The 24,254-nt window shown below is 39.3% G+C and overlaps 1 protein-coding gene and 1 long non-coding RNA gene across 5 annotated transcripts in view; one reads left to right on the top strand and one right to left on the bottom strand.

Annotated features, from left to right (window-relative positions):
* Positions 1-4,171: 4,171 nt before the first annotated feature.
* The window catches only part of AMPD3 (adenosine monophosphate deaminase 3), a 48,106-nt gene continuing 28,023 nt past the window's right edge, over positions 4,172-24,254 (top strand). The window contains exons 1-7 of one of the 4 annotated variants that reach the window (XM_083350647.1): positions 4,172-4,566; positions 5,010-5,105; positions 8,226-8,451; positions 9,640-9,835; positions 12,450-12,615; positions 14,244-14,463; positions 15,681-15,801. In XM_083350647.1, the coding sequence (XP_083206773.1) occupies positions 5,084-5,105; positions 8,226-8,451; positions 9,640-9,835; positions 12,450-12,615; positions 14,244-14,463; positions 15,681-15,801 (951 nt within the window). In that variant the 5' untranslated portion in view covers positions 4,172-4,566; positions 5,010-5,083. Of the gene's footprint in view, positions 4,567-5,009; positions 5,106-8,225; positions 8,452-9,639; positions 9,836-12,449; positions 12,616-14,243; positions 14,464-15,680; positions 15,811-24,254 lie in introns of all 4 variants that reach the window. The other 3 variants (XM_083350646.1, XM_083350645.1, XM_083350644.1) reach the window with 3 other exon arrangements.
* LOC310633052 lies at positions 9,637-19,284 on the bottom strand. The gene is made up of 3 exons (XR_014490972.1): positions 19,052-19,284; positions 16,585-16,653; positions 9,637-9,767 (listed from the first exon to the last, which is right to left on the bottom strand). It is a non-coding gene; the product is annotated as an uncharacterized lncRNA (long non-coding RNA).

The raw sequence follows: 24,254 nt of genomic DNA, 5'->3' as shown, positions 1-24,254 counted from the left end.
CACCCGGCCTGCTGAGGGCAACCGCAATGCTGATGTGGCCCTCAATGAAATTGAATTTGACACCCCTGCTCTGCATGTATAATTTTCTTTACTGAACAAACATGGGCAGTGAAGAACAGCTTTTCATATAAGGGCTATATGGTGGAAAAAGGGAGCTTGTATTTTTTGCTTTCTTCCTTTCATCAAATTCTGGAATAGTACAAGGAAATTTCTGAGATTTAAATCTAATAACCTAAAATCTTTGTAGTTGAACAGATTTCGTCCCTTGCATGCCTACTGTTTACATATTATTAGCAAGGTCGTGACAAACACAATGCCAGCAACGTAAATGTTTTGGTTAAAATGCACGCAGGGCCATACATGTTTTGAAGAAGTATGACATTAGAAAAGTAGCCTGTGGTAACTAGTTTACACTGCTTGTGACTTATGTTTACAATTCTTACGATTATGTGATTTATGACCTGTTTATACAAAGTTTATGACCTATCAGAAGAAGGGAGCATTGTGCCTATTGAGTAATATTGGTTAGGTGCATGAGTTTTCCAGGTATACTGTCAATATACTGACCTATGGAACCGTTTACTGGTTGAGCTCCGGATGGCTCCCGACCTTCGCTCCTTCCGACGCGACCTAAAAACATATCTGTTTGAGCAATCCGGTCTGGTCTGACGGGTTCTGATGTAATTATTGTTTTAAGGTAACTTATCTTCTGCATTTGGGCAAAATTAGGGTTTAATTTGTTTTCAATATCTGTATTTGTGCATTCTGATATTTATGTCACTGTTCACCGCCCTGAGTCCTTAGGGAGAAGGGCGGTATACAAATCAAATAAATAAAATAAATAAATAAATAATAAATAAATAAGGATATAGTGTAGTTAGAGAAGGTTTAGAGGAAGCCAGCTACAGTAAAATGATAAAGGGGGATGGGGATGGAGCAGCTTCCTGTGAGGAAAGGCATTTGAGGTTTTTTAGTCTAGAGAGGAGGTATAATAGGATGTGAAAGTAGCCTTGGGAAACAAGAGAAGAAGAAGCCACAGCCTAGACAGCAGACAGACAAAAGATATCTCTGCCCACAGAGAGAAGAGGGGCAATGGAAAGTGCCTCAGAAGGGCCCTTTATAGTTCTTTGCAAAGGAAAAGTAAAGGAGGGGAGAAATACTTTCATAATTGCAAAATTTTGTTACTGTAGCCTTACAATAAAGGTAGAGTAAATACTCATGGTTTTGATTTTTTTTTTCCCGGACTACTTTGAAGGGCTGACAGTAGGCAACTGAGAAAGGACATGTTTGAGGTGTACAGTATAATGCCTGGTGTGAATAAAGTGGATAAGCTATTTTTCCCTTCCCATCACCCAGTGAAACTGATCCTGAATCAGGTCAGAGAAAAGGTTTTCTCTAAAATCACATACAGTAAAGTATGGTATTTGCTACCATGAAATGGGATAGTGGCTACCAGCTTGGCTGGCTTCAAGAAGGGATCAGTTTGTGGAAGTTTTGTAGATCAATGCTATTAAACTGATGGCAGTGAAGGACATCTGCTGGGAGATCCACTCAATTTCTGTATGCAGTTGATTGGTCTCTATGGGAACAGATTCCTTGACTAGATGGGGCAGGGGACTGATCCAATTGGTGCCTATATGTGCTTAGTCTATGTTATGATGGAAATCATTGAGAATCTTGTTGTTGTTGTTATTGAGACTCTACCCATTTTCATTTTTTTTTAAAAAGGCCAGAATCCAAGTCATTTTCACCAATCAAGAGAGATTTTGATACAAGTTTCTTGGGTTTTCTACCTTTTTCCTGGCAAGCTTCTTTTAATACTGTCCGATGTTCCAAAATAGTTTGCAATATGACACTGGGGCCAGGTTTTCAAATGGAGAAAAAGCTCCTAAATGAACTTCAAGTAGCTGTTTGGGTCCTGGCCATATTCTACAGTGGGAAGCTTTAATATTAGTTGCTGGTGAAAAGAAGCTATGTTTAACATGTTATAGCGAGTAAATCTTTCATATATTTCCCATTTATATATAAGACTTATTTACTGATTTTAAATAATTTTAGTTTTCATCAGGAGGAAATAGATCTAAGTGGTACAATATTGAACCTTGTCCCAGATTGATATAGAAATATTTGCAGGTTATGTAGTTTGGTTAATATCAACCTGGAAACAAAGGATGAATTCTGAAAATCCAATTTTTTATTCACAGAAAATATAGTTTTCTGGGAGTTAGCAGGAGGAGTTGACTGGCCAGAAGCTTGTTAAGAAGTGTTTCACTCTTATATAAAATTATTTCATGTTATTAGTTTATCTTTGCTATTTTATATATTAATCAAGGTTATTAGTTAACTATTTTTTAAAAAAACTATGGTCTGCAAGAATACAACCTACTTTTTGCATTGCACTAAGCGATGATTTATTTAATACTGACTACTAACAATAACAATGCTTGTAGTCATATATCACATTAAATCAAAACAAATTACATTGTGTGTTAAAGTGATCTGTGACTCCAGTAAGTCTCACATTTGCTGTTTCTGTTCTAATGTATGACAATGCTGTCACTGTGTTCCTATGAGATTTATTTTACATATTCAGTGAGCATTTATGTTGGCTCATTAATTCATTTTTTCAACTTGACAATACTGGTGCCAGGAAGTCCCTTTGGCATAAAGAAATGGTGAAGTAAAACCATAAAATATATTTCTTTGGGATTGATGAGCAAAAAGATAAATTAGCTTGGATGAAATACAGCCTGAGCAAAAACAATAATTTAGAATGAATACATTAATCTTAATGAAGCAGATATTTGCCCAGATATCTATGTATTAACAAGATACAGACTGATGCCCATTACCTATTTAGTCTTCACATTAATTTTTCTCTTATTCAGGTTCTCACATCCTTCTAGTCCACTGGGATGCAATTCACATCAGAATACAGTGAATATGTTCTTTCTTTCTCTCATCTTACATCACAATATCTTGACTGTGGCTTCCTTCCATGGAGCTGGAAGTTGTACTTTATTTCTAAACAGGAGATGCTTGGACTAAGCCTACTTACAATGAAGTAGCCTGAATTTTAACCAATCAAAAGGCACTATGCAATTAATCCACTTTCTTCTTCTTAAATGTTTTCATTAAAATAAAAAAGACAAAAGCCCCAGTAGAAAAATATGGGACAATTCTGAATAGAAAACAATTCTCGAACGTGGCAAGGGAATTGTATAAAAAGTCCAAATAATTGTCTTGCCATTTATAGAATATAGCCCTCTGACTAGGCTTCAACATGTTTGTTTGTTTATTTATTAAATTTAAAGATCTCCCATCTCACTATCCAAAGTGACTCTGGGCAACTTACAATACATGTTATTAAACTTTGAGCACTACTATTTTGGGTTTATCTGGATATCCAGATAAAACAATCCTTTTTTTTCCCTTTTGCAATACAGAATTAAAATTCTACGTCTTCAGATCCCAGTTATTGTCATCCCATTATCTTCATATACTCATACCACGCATTAATCTTGACCTTGACCTCTCCTTCCTCACAGCAACCACCCTGGGGGCACACTTATATCAACCCCCCCCCCTAAAGAGGCACGTTTCAATTCCACTGTTTTCGAGGGAAGGAAGAGTGATGCAGCCATTTGCATCTCTCCAGATGAAAATCAGCGGTACTTAAAATTGTGACACTACGCAGGGATGGTCCACTATGCCCCCATCACTGTAAGTCAGGGGTCTTCAAACTTGGCCCTTTTATGACTCGTGGACTTCAACTCCCAGAATTCCTCAGCCAGCCTGGCTGGCTGGCTGAGGAATTCTGGGAGCTGAAGTCCACGAGTCATAAAAGGGCCAAGTTTGAAGACCCCTGCCGTAAGTCTTGCCCCCAACCCACCCCCCAATGTTGTGAATGGGCTTGAACTACTGCAGTTACCGCTTTACTGCAGAAAGAAGACGCCTCAGATTCCGGACTTCCCTCCGAGAGCCGCTTTTAGGCCAGGAACCAGCCTTCTTCCTTCCCTACATCTCGCGTGAGAGGGAAAGCTTTCCTAGGGCTGGCCAGCGCCCCGGAGCCTCCCCTGCAGCCAGGCTGCGCTTTTAAACTCCAGGAAGGAGGCGCCCCTCCGCCTTTGCCAAGGCTCCTGCAAGGCGTGTCGTCGCCGCCGCCGCGCCCCGGCGCTCTTCTCTCGTCTTTCCACCAGGGGGAGACTGAGCCGGCTGGGAGACGCAAGCCTTGTTTTTTTTTTCTTCTTGGAAGTTTCCTCTTTTAACACGACGTCGGATTGAAGGTAGAAGCCCTCTCCGACCGGCGTCCCGGGGAAAGGCGAGAAGCCAGGCCTCTCTCCTCCTCGATTCGAGGTAGACGGGCTCGCCTTGAGAGAGAGAGAGCGGCCCAGGGCAGCGCCGACTGAGGTGGAGGCTGCGTGCGCTCGTCCTGCCGCCCGGGAACCGCGCATTGTGATCCTGGAGAGAGCGAGAGCGAGAGAGCAGGGCTTGGTAGACTTTCAATGCCAGCAGAGGCGGTCCAGCCACGGCAGAGCAACGAAGGGTAACGGAGCGCTTGACGAGGTAGAGTGGGCGGCGGCGGCGGCGGAAGAAAGCCGCGGCTCGGGCTCAAGCCTGGCAGCGTTTGAAGGAGGCGGGGGAGGCATAGTTTAGGGGTCGCACGCCCGTCCTCCAGAGAGGGAGCGCGCGCGCGAGCATGAATCTTTAGTGTCCGCCGGCTATTACAGCGGCGCTTGGGACGAGCCTCTCCGCATCCGGAAAGAGGGGACATTTGCGTAGTAGGGAATCTCTCTGGGCTGAGCTGTTGCCAAGCCCCTGGAAGAAAGGAGGAGGTGTAGCGGAGGGGGGGGGGTGCTCGTCTGCCGGCGCGAGGTGCATCCTGCTCTGGCCGACTGCTGACGCTCAGCCGGCCGCGGCAGCTGCGGCACCCGGGGGGGGGGGACGGACATGTATGCGGCAGCTTCTGACCGCGGCGGCTCCTCCCCCTTTTGCCTCCTTTCCCACAGCAGGCCGACCGGCTGGCGTGAAAGGCTCCTTGCCCAGCAGCCGAAAGCAGCCCGGTTCCGCCGCCAGCTCCACCATGACTGCCCCTGGGACGCTAGGTAAGTCTCCGTTGCTTGGGGAAGTAGGCAGCCCGGGCTTAAGCGCGGAGCTCCTTTGGGAGGGCGGGAGCGGACTGCAGCCGTGCCGCTGTCCGCTCGAGCACCTGCGGAACTGCTCAGCCCGCCTGGGGGGGGGTGGCGGGGCGGGAGGAAGGGAGGGAGGGAGTCCCCTTCCCGGGCTGAGGCTCCCATCGCTTGACTGCGCTCTCCCAGTTGCCCCCCCCTCTCTCTCCCTCTCCCTCTCCCTCTCCCCCCCTCTCTCTCTCCCTCTTCCCCCCCCTCTCTCTCTCTCCCTCCCTCTCCCTCTCCCCCCCTCTCTCTCTCTCCCTCCCTCTCCCCCCCTCTCTCTCTCTCCCTCCCTCTCCCTCTCCCTCTTCCCCCCCCTCTCTCTCTCTCTCTTCCCCCTCTCTCTCTCTCTCTCTCTCTCTCTCTCTCTCTCTCTCTCTCTATATATATATATATATATATATATATATATATATATATATATATATATATATATATATATATATAATCATCCTCTTCGCCACTCCCCCCCCCCTTAATGGCTTGTAATATAAAATATTCAAGCTCTACTATCTCGCTCGATAAATGGTCTCGGATTCGACGTCTGGAAAGGGGAAAGGAGCGAGCCGAGTCCGAAGAGATTAAATGGAGGACCAGTTCATCAGCTTAACTTTTATTTTTTTAAAAAAAAAAAAGGCAAAAAAAGAAAATATACTGCTCAATACTTTTTTTGTCAAAGAAAAAGGTGCCGGAACTCACACACGTCATACAACCCGCCTTGCCTACCCTACAAGGTTCCATCCAAAAAAGGTGCCGGAACTCCGTTCTGAGCGTTCTATGAGAAAAAAAGCCCTGATTACTACTGTATGTACAGTACGCAGGCATTGTTTCTTTAAAGGACGAGAGAAAAAAGTATCTTTCAAAAACGGCACGCGGTTTTATTTTATAATTTCAAGGCTCTCCCGGCCTCTCGGTTTTTTTTTTATTCATTGTCTCCTGCTGTTATTAAGCAACTCCTTTCACTCTTGTGTTTTGAAGATTATACTTTGCAGATCATTAATTTGGTCAACATATAGGAGGAAGCAGATGCAGTGACATCATCAGATTTAGCCAGCTTCAGGGGTTCATGAGTACTGCACATCACAGCATCCCCTGAATTTCTCAGTGCTCACCAAATTTAATCTTGGAAAGTTTATTTGCATGTGTTTGTAACAAAGTGTGGCCTGGAAAATACCAGCTTCTTTCTTATTTCATTAGCTAGCAAATAAGCCCGGTTATAGTGTTGGGAGTATATATGTATGTTCGTACATACACAAATGTGTCTGTGGTATAACTGCAGCAATAAAATCATACCTGTGTTATGAAGTTTCTCTTTATCTAGTAAATAGAATATGTATGTATAATTCTAACTTTGCGTTGTTCGTTGCTTACCAGAGGATATTACTTTGAATTAGAAAATTTTTACAGATAGGAATAGGAAAAAATACATTAGGCTCATTATAAAGAAATATGAAAGTTAAAATGCTTTACTTCCTTATTAAGTATCAGAATAAATCAGTATTTAACGTTAGGAACTGTTATTAGGATGAAATTGGATGTCAGTCTGAAAAAAAATCCATTGGAATTGTTAGACTAGAATTATTAGATTGTTTCTTAACTCAGCAAATTTATGTATCAACAGCTGTATTATGTTTGTGGAAATATTCTATACATCTGAGCAAAAAAATACCAGATCAAAACTATATCTGATTAAAATCAATTTTGGTTTTGTTTCCTCCTGAACAGATGCCTTGAAGAATAATCCAATCAATTTTAAAAATCTATTTTAAAACTTTTATTAGGGAAATTAAAGATCTCGTTTAACTCTTTCATTAAAATGAATGAGACTTTCAGCTCCAATTTTACGGTCATTTAAGCTGAAGTTAATCACATTAGCTGAATGTAATTTGAATATAATTCATTTATTATAATTAAATTGGATTTAAATAATCAGACAAATATTCATGTTGGATAGCCACCATAATGTCTTATTTCTGCTGATTTCAATTGTTTCTGAATCAAATTCTTAAGAAAAGTTGATTCCCCAGAATAGTATGGCAGCACATAAAATCAGCACTGACTTGTGATTATTCAGTGTAAATCTACATTCTTCTCAGTTGTTGCATTTTGTATGGAAAAGGTCAATTGTTTTCTTAAATTTAATCACATGCTGATTACGTATGTTTCTGTAATATTGTTAATTTAGCCATGTGCTCTCTAGTCAGTTCACACACACACACACACACACACACACACACACCCACCATGTGCAAACAGTACTGGGTTGGGGACAATTTTAGCACTCCTGGCTGCTGCAGTTTCCTGTTGTATTTTATCAGTTCACAGTAGTGCAAACAGTGTTGGCACCACTTTTCAGTGTTTGGGCATGTGGCCAGCATTGGGAGGGGTTAACCATGCCCGCTTGTCTCAGACCGTTTTCCATCCTCTTTGTGGCTTCAGGGGGAGAATAAAAATTGTAACAGACTTTAGTCAGAATTCACAGAAGGGACATAGTTTCCCCAGGGACCTTTTTTAAGGCTTTGAATTTGTCTAAGTACCAAGAAGGAACATTTAAGCTGTGGTAAGCAGCTTGCATGATAGAGCTGATGGAGGGAGAGGGTTACCTTAGTCCCAAATGGAGGCCTGTTCTGGACCTCGGATAGTCACATGACATGCTAACACCTCCCAGACCTAGATAAGCAGATCATGCAAACAAGCATTCATCCTTTTTACATAACTGCAGAGGCTTTTTGAATTGCATCTAATACATTTAGGACTAAGTGAATATGAAAACTGGAAAGAAAACATTTCATTAGAAAAATCTTTCACATGTACCGCACAGGAAAATTTAAAGCTTACCTAATTTTAGTAATTCCTGCTGAGCTATTCAAGTCTTTAAAATTGGTTTATCCATTTAAGAAAAGCTTACTATGATGAATAGAAAATGGAAGCATTTAAGGTAAAATGTGCTTTTTTTGTAAATTATTAGACTGGTGTGAATTTATTACATTTTATATTAGTGAAAGGAATAGCAGAATTATGATAATTATCTGTCACATTTTGCATTTTCCATAGCGGAAATGGCCAGACAATTCCCAAAGTTAAACATGTCTGAAGTTGATGAATCAGTGCGAATCTTAGCTGAAAAGGTGTTTGCAAAGGTTCTTCGAGAAGAAGATAGCAAAGATGCCTTGTCTCTTTTCACCGTGCCTGAAGATTGTCCAATTGGGCAGCAAGAGGCCAAAGAAAGAGAACTTCAGAAGGAATTGGCAGAACAGCAGTCTTTAGAAACTACCAAGAGGTAGGTTTCACTGGGTAGAAGAATGCTTAGTAATGAGATTTGAGGTCTGCTAAAAACAATTGTTTGATACCATCAGATGTAATATGTGAAGTCTTGTCACTCTCTAGTCCTGCCATTGGCTTTTGTATAGTTTTAGTCTTTTTTTGTTGATGTATTCTTCATTGACTGGTAATGTGTTATCAAGTTGCTGTCTTAACAAATCCTATAGATACATTTTCTCCATGATGATCTGTCCTTACACTGGTCTTTCAGATCTTTTCAACAGTACATCCATTGCCACGGTAACTGAGTTTATCCACCTTGATGCAGGTTGACTTCTGTTTTCTGTGAATTCTTATTTACATGAATAAACCCACCTCTGGTTTATTCAGTTAGACTAAAGGTGGGGAATGTCATTTAGAAATGAAATCACATACAGAAAATCTAAAAAAGTGAGCAAATGATGAGTCCAATTGATTCTACTACTTACGCAGCTTATGTGCAAGTATAAGCCTACATAACTTCATTCTTTTTTTCATCTTTCCTGCAGATACCCATTTGGTAAAGGCATATTAAGTTTTTCTTTTAAAAAATTGCTCACTCTTTGTCTATTGTGCAAAGTTCATACTTCTTGTTCTAAGATTCTCTGTCTTTCTCACCAGGAATAGAGGACAAATAATCAACAAGCAGCTGTAGATGGCTGAGACATAAATATGAAAGATGTTTATGGGCATCACATAATCAGTTAAATGGTCCCTTCTAGTTATGTTTCTTCTGTCACAATATTTAGCAAGTTAATTAAACAAAAGTATTGCTTCTTAATGTGGGGAAAATGACTTCAGTTAAATGGTTTACATTGCAATACTATCAATGTTGAAATAAGCTTACAAATATTGATCATTTGATACACATTGTGAAATTAAACATTTGTACTGAAGTCTCAAAAGACCATTTGCCTAACACACTTGCAAAGTCTGTATAGTACCATATTTTACAATCCTTAATATTTTTCATAAATACCCTTTTTGAACATTTCTAATGAGATTTCTACATGAGATGGAAGTAACATAGTGGGTTCATGAAATAGAAAAAAAAGCCTTTTGAATAAAAAATCTGCATTATTTTTTAGAAGGTTTTCAGAGCAAAGAGACTATTGTTACCTTAAATTGATGTTTTATTGGCTTTATATTATGGTTTATGTATACCTAGGAAGAAAAGTTTCAAGATGATTCGATCCCAGTCCTTGTCATTACAAATTCCATTGCAAGACTGGAAATCTCCATCAGCTACTCCGGCTGTGTCTCCTCCTACTCCAGTTCTTCCAGGTGCCTTTCAACCTATCCAAGGGACATATGATGTACCAGAATTTCAAAGAGTTACAATTAGTGGGGATTACTGTGCTGGGGTAAGCCAACAGACAGACTATGGCAATGATTTTTTTCCTTATAAATTTATTATTGTAGATATAACATGAAATTAAATTATTATTTTATGATGTCAATACTTGCTTAAGCAGCCATGGAAATTGTGTCCTGGTCAACAGGTTTGTTGCAGTGAATAAAGATATAATATGCTACTATAGATATACAGTATTCCAAATGATACGTACATTTAGAGTACACAATTTGTCCTGTGGGATTCCTGTAGTAGTTTAAACCAACTTTTATCTTTGCCCTCTGCTTCATGTTAATCCTCAACTGGAGGCATGTACTTCTAAACAACATGTCTAGACATTACCTAAAATAGGAAGTCCAAGCATATTTTCCATAGTGACATATATTGGCCTCGATCCATTTGTAGGATATTATTACTAGGAATATGAATTGGTATGAAGTTGGAGTCAAATAACTAGATGTCCAGAGGCTCCCAACTTCAGGTAACAAATAGGATCTTACATCTTCACTTGTAAGATGTGTTGATATGAAGTAATGGTGTTCATTATACTGAAAGGATCATTTCTAACAAGTCTTCAGAAGTCAGATATCAGCCTAGACCTAAACAGAATTTCTCGAACCATTAATTTCAGCCAAAGTTCTGGAAATACGTTTTGCATTTACTGTATTAGCTGAGGTCTTAATCACATTGTTTAAAAAGTTATATTTTAAATCAGTGGATCCTATCTCTGATTGTCTTCTCACTGAAGTGATAAATCTTAGCCAGACAGCAGATAGTAGGTGGATAATTAAATACCCATCTGTACAACATTTTCACACAAGATATTTAATAGGACATTAGTGAGAAGCATTCTGTCACAATTTTCTACCTTTTTATATGCAGGGAATTCCTTTGAATGAAGGAGCATTCCGTGAATTGACTCCCACTTGCATTCTTGAATAATATAGCCCACATGCACACAGCTGCTTTCCACCCCAGAGCTGGCAGGAAATCATGCCTACTCTAAATAGTTATATATATATATATATTATTTTAATCCCATTTATATCCCGACCTTCTCCGAAGACTCAGGGCGGCTTACAATTTAAGCACAAACCAATGTGCTTAGCAATAGCCTTCATTCTATGTATATGCCTGCTTATTAGGGCTTTCGCCCCCCCCCCCCAAGCGGCATTATTACAAAGTCAGCTTAATTGCCCCCAACAATCTGGGTCCTCATTTTACCTACCTCGGAAGGATGGAAGGCTGAGTCAACCTTGAGCCTGGTGGGATGCGAACCTGCACTAATTGCAGGCAGCTGGTGTTACTTAAGGAGGCATTAGCCCACTGCTCCACCAAGGCTCTTGTATGTTATACCCCCATAGTGGCACCCTTATTATGCGTCTCAAATATGTCTCTGCTCCACTGTGTTCATGCAACTTTTATCACGCAGCATATTTCATAAACATTAAAATGCAAACTAACATAAAGGGAAAATAGGGAGGGGAATAATAGCACAAGTTAAAAGGTGACAAAAATACATCAGATATTTTTTAAAAAATGACTTGACTTATTTCAGTACAAAGATAACAACCATTCTGCAATTGAAATGAATATTCAATATTTAAACTGTCTTAGACTGCTAATTGTCAATACTGTAGAAAACCAATATGCATACCTTCTTCTCATAATTTTAATCTAACATATAATAAATAATCAAATATGTCTAACCATATATTTAGAAAACTCATTAGTGGTTATGAAGGTTGGCTATCTCAACTGAAATTCCAGCCTTGCCCAACATCATCCAGTATGTGAACTTATTTATTTGTTGTTCAGTTTATATGTCTGCCCACTTATTGACTGGCAGGTACAGTACAAATTGGTTACTTCATGCACTACGGGTTTTTTTCTTTTCTGTTCTACTGTTGACCAATTTAACTTTAAAGCTTGCTTTGAAACTGTGAGTGGACTGGTTAACTGTTTGGCCTATGAATCACTGGCACAGAGAGTTAGGCTATTTGTAACCCTTAATTTAATGCTGCTAAACAGATGGAATTTGAGAATAGTTTAGCTGTGAAGGCGAGCATAGGAATTATAAATTACCTTTAGAATGTAAGATGAATGAATCAGGGATGACTTGGGACTGCACAGAAAGGCAAGTCCTAACCCCACAGGCTATAGAACCTCAATAGCTGAGCCTTTTCAGTTATACTGTCCACTAATGCTGTCAGCCAGGACTTTAAGTTAATTGGTTGATCAACATTTTTTTTAAAAAAAGATGGCTGCAAAAGTTCTGGTCTCTCTTGCAGCCAAAAGAGAACCAGAGCATGGGGAAGGAGTTCAGGAATGAGATGGGAGGGAATTATTCCATAGGAAAGAGGCAGAATTGGAATCACAAGATTTTAGTTTAAGCCATCCTTGGGCACTGTCCCCTGTGGGAAGATGGTGAGATAGAGCCTACGGCATGTTTTTGGGAAATGGTTAGTGGGTTGACCTTGCACCAGGCAAGGAGGCTATTGGGATTTTCCTGTAGTCAGGCAGAGGTGTATTGCTTCAAAGAGAAGCATACTTTACTTCAAAGTACATTCATTGTGGATTAGGATTATACTTTTAATTATTAACTGTATTACCTCTCCCTTTAGGTTACAGTTGATGATTATGAACAAGCTGCCAGAAATTTAGCAAAAGCGTTACTTATTCGAGAGAAGTATTGCCGCTTTGCTTACCATCGTTTTCCAAGGACAACAGCACAATATTTATGCAGCATGAAAAATGAAAAGTGGAAAATGGAAGATGAAGTACTTCCAGGTAAATTATCTCTAATTAAAAAATAATGCTTCGATTTCTGGCCAAATCCCACCATTGAGCTAAGTCATGGTTTCCTTAAACCTTGGTTTGTTAAGCAAAATGTCATGATCCAAGTAGTACTTAGCTTTAAAGCAAGTCATTTCTTAAAACCATAATTGTACTCAATGACAACAAATAAAATTATTAATTTTTTTTCAACATGTAAATCTAGCCATAGATATTTACTTATTTAAGCAAAATAAGCATTTAAAAAGTGGTAGAAGTCCTAAAAAACACCTGCTGATATATTTTGCATACATAAATTACAGTATAGTATAGAAATCTGAAATCTGTCTCCAGCACAATATTTTGCCCATGAAATACCCATGATATATCCAAAGCTTGTTCATTAAATTGCAGTTGGATTACTGATTGTTCAAAGCTGTCAACTGTGTTTTATAAGCCACATTCATGGAACAAGCTGAGCAAAAAGCAAAGTAACCAGATAATAATGGCTTAGAAAAGAAATAAAATGGTAACCTGGAATCAATTAAGTTTTTAAAATATATTCAGTCTGATTAACACATGAACAAGACTTGTTATATATTTTCTTCCTTTCAAATAGAATTAGTTATGGATCTCTAATTAACACTCATCCATCTGTACCATTCCATTTTAATTGATAATCATAAAAAATTCATGCTGATTTCTAAAGACATGGACACAGACTAATGTAAACATATTTTAGTAAATATGATATAGATAGCGGTAGGTAATTGCTGTGCATGACATTTTTAGATAATGCAGGAATTTCCTACTGTATCAACAAAAATAAGTTTTATTTGGTTTTAGTTTTTTTCCTATGCATTAAGAAGAGTTTGACATGCCAAAATAAAACAGTTAATAGTATTTAATGTAAGCAAGAAAATATATCCTGCTATATTAATGTGGAGATGCAATTACAGATATTAAAATAGGATATGAAGAAAAAGATACTTATCATTAAGTGAGAATTTAATTCCCCTTTTTAAATCTTTGGAATAGTGAATATTTTTTCTATATCCTAACCAGATTTGGTTGGCCCTTTCGTGGACTGAAAGGTGAAAAATAATCTTAAATATTAGAAAGGTCTGCAGGGAGGGACAAAGGAAACAAACAATGAAAACAGCACAAGCTCCTCTACAACGTATCTGCCATGATGTGAAACTAGCAGGTTGCTGTCATTTGATACAAGTGCTAATACCTCTTTAATTACTTTAAAATTGCTTCTAGAATTTATTTGGGTTTGAAAAATATATAGAGAGAATGACTGTTTCAGAGCTAGCCCTCTTACAATATGGAGCTGTGTGCATTTTTTTTCTTCCTTCAGTATATGAATACACTTTGTTGCATGGTAAAATGTAGCTAATAATAAACCAAATAAATGATTTATGTAGCTGCTGGGTGGTACTCCATATATTTTGATTAATAAATATCCTTCAACCACTTAGTGTGAAAGCAAAACTACTGTTTCATAATAAGACCAATATGATATAGCATGCAGTTCTTTTTAGAAAAGCTATTGGTTACTAACAATTTAATTTCCAGCTACAATAGAATGAGTCTGTATTTTAAATGATGCTTGAATGTTTGACCTTAATGTTTTACAGATTTCCATCCACCATCAAAGGAACTGCAGGATCCTTACAATCTTGATGATTCTCCAGGGAACTTGGACTATGTAGTAAAGATGAAGGAAGGCATTTTTTTAGTTTTTGAAAACAAAGACATGATGGAACTTTATGAACCACGAAGTTTGCCTTGTCCTGATCTACAGACCTACACTCTTCACCTCAGCCACATACTGGCTCTTATTGCCGATGGCCCAACGTAATGGTTCTTTTTAACTTTAACCATAAGGCTAGGATATTAAATGCTTTATTAATCATAATGCTGCAATTGTTCTTCAGCCACTTCTGCTTGATGAAGTTCTAGAACCCTAATCCTATACAAGTTTATTTAGAAATAGCTTTAATCTGAAAATACATTATTAGGTGCATGTAGAGACAGCGGAAGAACAGTATGTGTAACATCTGAGTTGTAGTAGTGGCTTAGGTTAACTCCCAGCATTTTCTGAAAAGTAAATATAAATAAATGTTCCTTAGTTAGAAGAATGGAAATGACTCATTAAATGTGAAACAGTTGTTTTAGTGTGAAATAGCGCATTTTGAAGCTGAAATGGGATGCTTCAAATTTAAAACAGTTCTAGTTCAAAGTTATTTGTACCAGGGCTCCTCAGGGCATGTCAAAAAGATAAGATGGTGCACACAACTATGAGATCAGTCCTGCCCCTTTTTTACATACAGGGGACACATTTTAAAAAGGACTTGTTTCACTTGTGTAATGGTACTTAATGTAAGCAAGAACAACTGTCTTATTTACTTTTTGATCCCCCCTATTGCAGAGGTTCCTGACCTGTATTACTTATATATCTGATTCCCCAATAGATATCTGTTATTTAATGTAAAACAATTCTTTTCTATATAACAGGGGTCCCCAACCCTAGTCCGTGGACCAGTACTGGGCCACGGCATGCCAGCAACTGATCTGCACAAATCCCATCCACAGGATGCAGGCAGCACACAAAACCACACCCCCTCTGGTCCGTGGAAAAACCTCTCTCCATTTAACCGGTCCCTGGTGCCTAAAAGGTTGGGGACCTCTGCTATATAACATAAAAGTATAATTATTTTTTATTTTTTTTATTTTAATCCCATTTATATCCCGCCCTTCTCCGAAGACTCAGGGCGGCTTACAATTTAAGCACAAACCAATGTGCTTAGCAATAGCCTTCATTCTATGTATATGCCTGCTTATAAGGGCTTTCACACACACCCCAAGCGGCATTATTACAAAGTCAGTTTAATTGCCCCCAACAATCTGGGTCCTCATTTTACCTACCTCGGAAGGATGGAAGGCTGAGTCAACCTTGAGCCTGGTGGGATGCGAACCTGCACTAATTGCTGGCAGCTGGTGTTACTTAAGGAGGCATTAGCCCACTGCTCCACCAAGGCTCTAATTAACCAATGATGATTCATCTTTCACAGGAAAACATATTGCCACAAGCGGCTTAACTTTCTAGGATCTAAGTTTGGTTTACATGAAATGCTAAATGAGATGTCTGAACTAAAAGAATTGAAGAGTAATCCTCATCGAGATTTTTATAATGTAAGAAAGGTAAGTGAAAGATTATGCAATTATTATTCTTCATTTTTTTACATCTAGTCTCCCCAGTCACTGAAACTGTCTTGTCGTATATTAAAATGTGGTATGTCTTGTAATCAGTCTCACTTGTTAAAGCCCTTTGGTGTACAGATAGCCATATCTAAAGTTGAATCTGGTGGCAGGAACACAGATTGTGAACAGTGAAAGAATAGAATACTAAGGACGTATAGCTTCATTTTTTTCCAGCTAGGTTAAGAGAGTAGTAACTGAGGAGGAAGTATGGAATATGTAGTAGAACAACATAGAAAGTAAATGTGCTTATCTGAAGATCTCTGGAAGAGGCTTCAATCTAGACCTTTGTATGTGAGAGATCTAGAATGAGCAGTTGATAAGATACTTTAAATTTTACTCCAATAGTTTTGGGTAATACAAAAGACATAACTACTAGTAACCTTGGGAGGAGGTGGAAGTTGTTAATGTTCTTATTCAGTGATATATGTTTTCTTAGACATCTTTTTTCAGTTTATTCAGTCATCTTATTTACTTAGATATATTTCTATCAATTTATTCAACATTTTATATAACAAAGAATAATAAAATGTACTTGACATTTTATAGTCATTGACACTTAAGAGGAAATAAACGGTATAATGCTGACGTTCAGTCGTATCTCAGTTGCAGTCTTTAGAGATAGGTTTAGTTCATATGAGTCATTCGGTAGTTAAAAATACTTTGTTTACTCATTCTAACATAATAGAATATTAATCCATGCTTATTTTCACATACCTGTATTACAGTCCTCGCTGTATTTCTGCTTGTAATATCCAACTATTTGGATTATTGACATTGATTTTTCTAGAGAAAGAATTTATTATATAAATAAAATTGGTCTGTGAGAATTAGAATCAGAATAGAGCTGGAAAGGACCTTGGAGATCTTCTACAGTAGTCCAACCCCCTATAGTCCCTATATCATTTCACCTATAGTCCCTATATCATTTCACCTATAGTCCCTATATCATTTCACCTATAGTCCCTATATCATTTCACCTATAGTTCCTATATCATTTCACCTATAGTCCCTATATCATTTCACCTATAGTCCCTATATCATTTCACCTATAGTTCCTATATCATTTCACCTATAGTCCCTATATCATTTCAGACAAGTGGCTGTCCAGTCTCTTCTTAACAACCTCCAGTGATGAAGCACCCACAATGTCGGAAGGCAAGCTGTTCCACTGGTTAATTGTCCTCACTGCTAAGAAGTTCCTCCTTAATTCCAGGGTGCTTCTCTTCTTGATTAGCTGCTATCCATTATTTCTTGTCTTGCCTTCTGGTGCTTTGGAAAATAAATTGAACTCCTCCTCCTTGTGGCAGCCTTTCAAATACTGGAATACTGCTATCATGTCTCCCCCCACCTCTCTGCCCAGTCCTTTTCTCTAGACTGGCCATTCCCAAATCCTGCAACCGTTCTTCATATGTTTTAGTCTCCAGGCCTTTAATCATCTTAGTTGCTCTTCTTTGGACTTTTCCCCCCAAGTCTCAACATCTTTAGTACATGTTAAGATGTGAAATTGAAGCATATTAAATAAACCAGTGAACAGAATATTAGAATTGGAAAAACCAGATTCAAATTCTTGTTTGACCAGTGACTTTTGGCCAGGTTACATATTACATAGACAACATGGACTCAAAAGGAAACACTTCATCCAATAAAATCCAGAAAAGTCTGTGGGTTTATAAATACACTCCCAATTCCTTCTCTTCCTAGTTTTTAGCTGTTCATTGATTATAGCCAGACATTTTCTCATTTACTGGATACTCTGAATAGTTTTCTAGTAATAAGGTCTTCTAGTAATCTAACACTGGGGTCCTCAACCTTGGCAACTTTAAGACTTGTGGACTTCAACTCCCAGAATTCCTCAGCCAGCTTCTTGGAGTTGAAGTCCACAAGTCTTAAAGTTGCCAAGGTTGAGGACCCCTGATCTAACAGATGCCTCACTGGGTCTAGAGAATGAGAGATCATAGAAAAGCTCCTGTTATGATTGAAAGTGTTGTGGGGAGAGAGGGCGTGAAAAGGGTTAGTCTCTCATTTACTATATCAGTTCCTCCAGGTCTTCTGTGAAAGAGGCGGAGCCTCTCCTAATGAGCTTTTTCAACCTTCCTCTTGTATAAGATCTAGACACAGAATTAGAGAACTAGCAACAGGTTTGCCTAATTTTTCTTCCTCCAGTCATTTCCCCATTTAACAGATTTTGGTAACTTAGGCCAAATGTAGAAATCTGAAAAATGGTCACAGGAGAAACAGTTGATGTCACTGGAGAAAAGGGGAGGTGCAAAGATAAGTAAAATAAAGTGTTCTATGTAGCATTTTACTTTGTGTGCTTACTGTATTTTTTATTTTATTTTATTTATATAGGGTGAACAGAATTGCTTATTATAGTGAGGAGAAATAAAGACTAAGAATAAGGGAAATAAGCAAAAACACTTTTTTTCCTCCAGCAAGGCAGGATGGGAATAGTAAATTCTGCAGGCACTAAAGGAGATTCTTATATCTTAAAATATCTCTGTTAAGCCTCTTTCACGGCTGGCCCAGATGGTGTGCAATTTCATGTTTATTGACTATCACAAGAGGCTAATAAAGTTTAGTACAAGCATTGGATATGAGCAGAAGGGGCAGAGTGACCTTGCTTGGGAAGGAAATGATATAAACATTGCCCTCATAAGATTACTCTGACTTCTAGGGCGTCCTTACTGTGACTGATGTACATACAAGTTATAAGAAAAGCCCAGAATAAACTATCCATAAATCATCCAATAATAAACTACTCAACATGTATTTGTTCTGTCCCTGCCACTGTACGTCTTTGTTACTTCACAAACCCCTCTTTTAACCAGTAGGCTGGAAAACCAACTCCTTTTATTTGAGTTACAGACCTGATAATTGTCCCAAAAGCAAAACAGTCAAACAGGAAATATTTCACAGGCAAAGCAAATAAAACATGAGCCCTTGAAACTGGAATCCTTTGCAAATGGTTGCCTTCAGCAACCAGCACCGCCCACACCTTCCCTTTTTATTGTGCAGCCCCAAAGCATGGCTTCTCAATGCCTTCTCTTCCTCCCCTGGTGTTCTGTTCCCCCCTCTGGAGTACAAACAAACAGACAAGCAGGCATGACTAGCAAGAGTTAATACTACAGGCTGTAGTTAATTGCCTTCAGATAAGGCCTTGGCAGCAAAATAGGCTCCTTACCTCAAGCATCAGCTGGAATGAGATAACGTCCAAACAAACAGTTCAGAAGCAGATGTACAGAAGCGTTGCCAAGAATTCAGACCAGGGTTTTAAACAAGAAGCAGAGTTCCGAAGATGTGACCAGAAGTTGTTTAAACTATTGTTTGTCACAAAGTTCTGAGAGCAGCCACACCCCCTTTTGTACCTAGTGGGGTGTGGCTCAATGACTCAGCTAATCCCTGGCCCTCCTACTCTTCCTACGCTGCTGTAAACGCTTGGCCCTGTGTCTTTCTCGGGGGTCTAGCCATGAGTCATCTTCACTTGACTGTATCTGCTGCAGCTGCTCGAGCTCCGTCCCAACCTGGCTCCCAGCCTGGCTACTCCCAGGCTGCTCCTGTCGGCCATCAGATGGAAACAGAGGCCTTGCCAGAGAGGAGGGCCCCGGAGAAGGAGGTCTTGCCAGAGGGGAGGGTCCCGGAGAGGGAGGCCTTGCCAGTTCCTCCCCATCATCCTCAGAGTCCTCTTCCTTGGGTAGGACAGGCTCGGGGGTTGGGGTCACAACACCTGGAGTCACCCCATTGCCTCCCTCTGTCCTGCTCTTTGTAACCTGTCGGCATTTGCGAGCATCTATAATGTCTTCCAGGAGTGCATCATCAAAGTCTGACTCAGCTTCCCAGCACATCTGAGTCTCATCCTGAGCACGAGTGGAGGGGCCAGGTTCTTCACCAGATTGTAAATCCAGGGGCTCATTAGAGCCTTCCTCCTCCTCTGATGGTTCCCCAGGCCCCTCCTCCTCCTCCTGATTCCCTGGACTCAGCTGCCGGGATCACAGGCTGGCAGAGAATCAACATATTTGAGATTGCTATCTAGACTGTGTAGGTGTAACAGTTTTTTTTTCTCCAAATAGTTGAAAGCAAAATAATACATCTAAAATGTTCTGTTATGCATTATAATACTATTGTAGAGATCTTTCAGATTTCAAAACAAATTATTATAACATACAAGTATATAATAAAGGCAATCCTCAACGTACAACCATTTGTTTAGTAAAGGCATTGAAAAACGTGACTTGTGACTGTTTTTCACATTTACGACTACTGCAGCATCCCCCTGGTCATGTGATCATTTTTGGGGCTTTTGGTAACTGGCATGTGGTTATGGCAGTTACACTGTCCTGTGATCATGTGATCACCATTTGTACTCTTCCCAGCTGGCTTCTGACAAAGTGAATTGGGGCAAGCCAGATTTGCTTAATGACCACAAAGTTCACTCAACAACTGCAGTGATTTACTTAGCAACTGTGACAAAAGGGTCATAAAGTGGGGGGGAATTCACTTAACAACTGCCTTGCTTAGCAACAGAAATTTTGGGCTCAGTTGTGATCATAAGTCGAGGATTACCTATAAAATAGCAGTCAGTTAAACTAATTAAAAATCTGATCATGGAAAAGAGTGAATTGTGTATTTATAGTATCTCATTGACTCAGAATTACTGTCACTTATAACTAGAGTTGGTGATTGCTTCTATTGCTAACCTAGCAATATATGTCAAATGAATGAACGAACATCTTCAGTCTTCGGAATCTACTCTGAAAGATTAGTAAACCTTTTAATAAGAATAATAAAAATGAGATAGCTTTGTAATATTGACCAATGTAAATCTTTCACCATAGCCGCCTCCTCCCTCCCTCCCTCCCTCCATTTCACAGCTGTTTGGCTGGCTTACAATATAATGAAAAATAAAAAAGGTCATACAAGGAAATTAAAATTAGGACAGTAAAATAGGAAAGCTAAAAACCAAGATGATAGATGCCTGAGAGTGGGGATCTTCCCTACCGTGTCATCCACCCCCAATACAACATGCCTCTGTCAGGGTCCCAAGGCAGGCAGCAGAACCAAGTTTTCAGGTTCTTTGGAAGGCCAGGAGTGTGGAAGTGGACCTCACCTCCAGTGGGAGAATATTCCAGAGGGCAGGCGCCACAGCAGAAAGGGTCTTCTCTTAGACCACCCCCATCTTCCACCCAAAATTCCTTGGTTGATGGGATCCAAAGTAGATCTATTTCACTGAAATGAGTAAAGACCCATGCAATAAAGGGCTTTAAAGGTAAAGACCAAAACTTTGAGTTGGACACGGAAGGAAATTGGTAACCAGTGCAGCTTGTGTAACAATGCTGTCATATGTGCAGGCCTCCAGAACTTTCTGCAACACTGCATTCTGTACCAGTTGTAGCTTCCAAATAATCTTCAACGGTAGCCCCATGTAGAGCACATTGCAGTAATCCAGTTGAGAGGTGGCCAGTGCATGAGTGACTTCACAGGGCCTCACAATACAGGAAAGAGCAAAATTGGTGCACAATACAAAGTTGTGCAAAGGCTTTCCTGGTCATGGCTGCCATCTGCTCCTTGAACAGGAGTTGCAAGCCTAGAAGAATTCCCAGATCTGGGGTAATGCAACCTCATCCAGAGCTAAAGATGATAAACCAATAGATCCCCAGGATAGTCACTCTGTCTTACCGGGGTTCAGTTAAAGCCTGCTGTTCTCCATCCAGACCCCCACAGCCTCCAGGCACCACAAGAGGATAGCTACAGAATCACTTAGATCACCAGGAATTGAGATAAAAAGTTGGGTATCATTGGCGTATTGATAATACCTCATCCCTTGGTGTTGGACAATTTCGCCCAGAGGTTTTATGTAGATATTAAGGAGTGGAGAGAGCACCAAGCCTTGTGACAAGCCACAAAGAAGCAGCCACGTACTGGACCTTTTGTTCCCTATCAACACCAATTGGAATTGGCCTTAATGAAAGGAGCTAAACCAGCACAACACTACACTGCCCAGCCCCAAATCCCATAGTTGGCCTAAAAGTATAACATACTTTTTCCATCACCTTCTCCCTCCCTCCCTGCCTCCCTCCCTCCCTGTAAAATGGTGGCACTGAATAACCTTTGAGAAGTGATTTGCTATGTTATGCCCCCAAATGTTTAAAGCACAGTTCCTAAGCAGTGTTGCCAATGACCATAATGCTAGGATTTGTAGTAGAACTAGGGGAGCTGGGTTTGTTTAGCCCTGACAATATCCAAAGTGATGTGTAAAGCAGAAGAGAAAACGATCATCTTCAGGTACAGACAATTTTAGTTGAATCTTAAAAAAGAAAAATGGGAGAAAGTCAGCAGGAAAATGAATGATTTAGAACAGAGGTCCCCAACCTTTGGGGCACCAGGGACCAGTTCCGTGGAGAAAGGGGTTTTTCTTCAGGCCGGAGAGTGCATGGTTTTGTGTGCTGCCTGCATCCCACGGATGGAGCTTTGCTTGTTCGTGGGGCCCAGTTGCTGGCATGTCGTGGCCCGGTACTGGTCCACGGACCGGGGGTTGATTTAGAAGATGGTGAGCTCTTCTTTGCTGAATATTCTCAATTTCAATTTGGATTCCTGCTGTGACAGGTGGTTGGACTTGATAACTTAAATGACTCCTTCCTGAAGTCTAGTTGATGAAATGAAATGACATTATTTTCATTTGCTCAGGGGACATTAGCTTAGTTGGAGAGAAAATTAGTTTGAGCGTGCAGTCGATTAAATATGAATTTCTATGCTGTAGTTTTTCTTTGTGTAACAGCTGTTGTTATCCAATCTAAGAATTTAAATGTTCAGTGTTGTTATTCATTTATGAATTAAATTGATTACCGGTATATAGCCACCCATTTCACAATTGTGACTCTTGAGAGTGAAAAGATTTCCAACTTACCAACAAAAGAATAAATAATAACAAACCATCCATAATTCAGTAATGTTAAAGTAAATTCTGGGCAATATGTTCAAATCAAAGCTATTTTTGTTGGTTTCTCTATTTGCCATGTTTCTTCAGTCTTCTATGAATGTTTATGTACGTAGACTTTGGCCTTGCTTTCTAATTTGCTTAGGAAAATCATAGATGAAAAGGAATATTGATGATGCTTTTGGATCATGAACTTGAATTGATATCTGTAAGAAGTTCTGATTCTTACAAGGTTACATAAAAAATTTGATACATTTTATCTAAATGCTATATACTTGCTGTGCTAGTCCTATGTTTATGAAAAGTGTTACCAGACATCTGAACAGGCAAAGAAAGACACAGTCTAACTTTGTTAACATTACAAAAATGAATTTAGGCCAAAATGTATATGAAATTACTTTTTCCAGCATTAGGAAGACTGGTTTTTTCAGTCACAATATTTTTCCAGCAAATCTTTATGTTCAAGAACATGTACTATTGATAATAGGGAATTGATGATGACCCAATTTCCAAATTTCACAATAGAAATGTATGAGTTATGTGATCTATCAACTACAGTGATCATAGATTTGAAGACACTAGATTAAGCCAATTGCTGGAATCAAGAAATAAATAGCATAAGTCTAAGCTGTTGAGTCTCTCAATAGATGAGAGAAAGAAAGAAGCAGACAATTGATAAGGTCACAATATGGGAAGTCCTCGACTTATGACCACAATTGAGCCCAGCATTTCTGTTGTTAAGTGAGACATTTGTTAAGTGAGTTTTGCCCCATTTTATGACTTTTCTTGCCACAGTTGTTAAGTGAATCACTCCAGTTGATAACCTGGTTGTTAAGCGATTCTGGCTTTCCCAATGCTTTTGCTTGTTAAAGGTCACTAAAGTTGATCACATGACCCTGGGACACAGCAAAGGTCATAAATATGAACTATAGTCGCCAAGTATCTGAATTTTAATCACATGTTCACGGAGATGTTGCAAAGGTCGTAACTATGAAAAACGGTCATAAGTCACATTTTTCACTGCCGTTGTAACTTTGAATGGTCACTAAACGAACTGTTATAAGTCGAGATTACCTGTACATAAACATTAGAATGATTACCTCAAGTATTTGGCAGGACTGCATATGATCTAGTAGTTTGTGCACCCATTTCTTTACAGAAAATGGAACTGACATTATATTGCATAAGTTCTCTAAGAAGAAAACTAGTAGTACTTACAGAGTGAACTTATATGTTAGGAAGGATAGGGTAACCTTGACTAAAGCACCAGAAAGTCATCTATCACCACACTATGTAAACTGCTGGAGACGATAGAATTACCGAGTCTTCTAAATATAGAATATTTATCTGTCTTGGTGACAGATTTAATACATGTGTGTACATAAAACTCTCAAGTGCCACCTCCCTCATCAGAATGCTGGAAGGTGTCAGAATTGTTTAGTACGCTGAAAAC

The sequence above is a fragment of the Vipera ursinii genome (assembly GCF_947247035.1).
Source record: "Vipera ursinii genome assembly, chromosome: 1".
Classification (NCBI taxonomy): Eukaryota; Metazoa; Chordata; class Lepidosauria; order Squamata; family Viperidae; genus Vipera; species Vipera ursinii.
The sequence above is the reverse complement of the archived record's forward strand: the minus strand, read 5'-3'. Positions and strand labels throughout refer to the sequence as shown.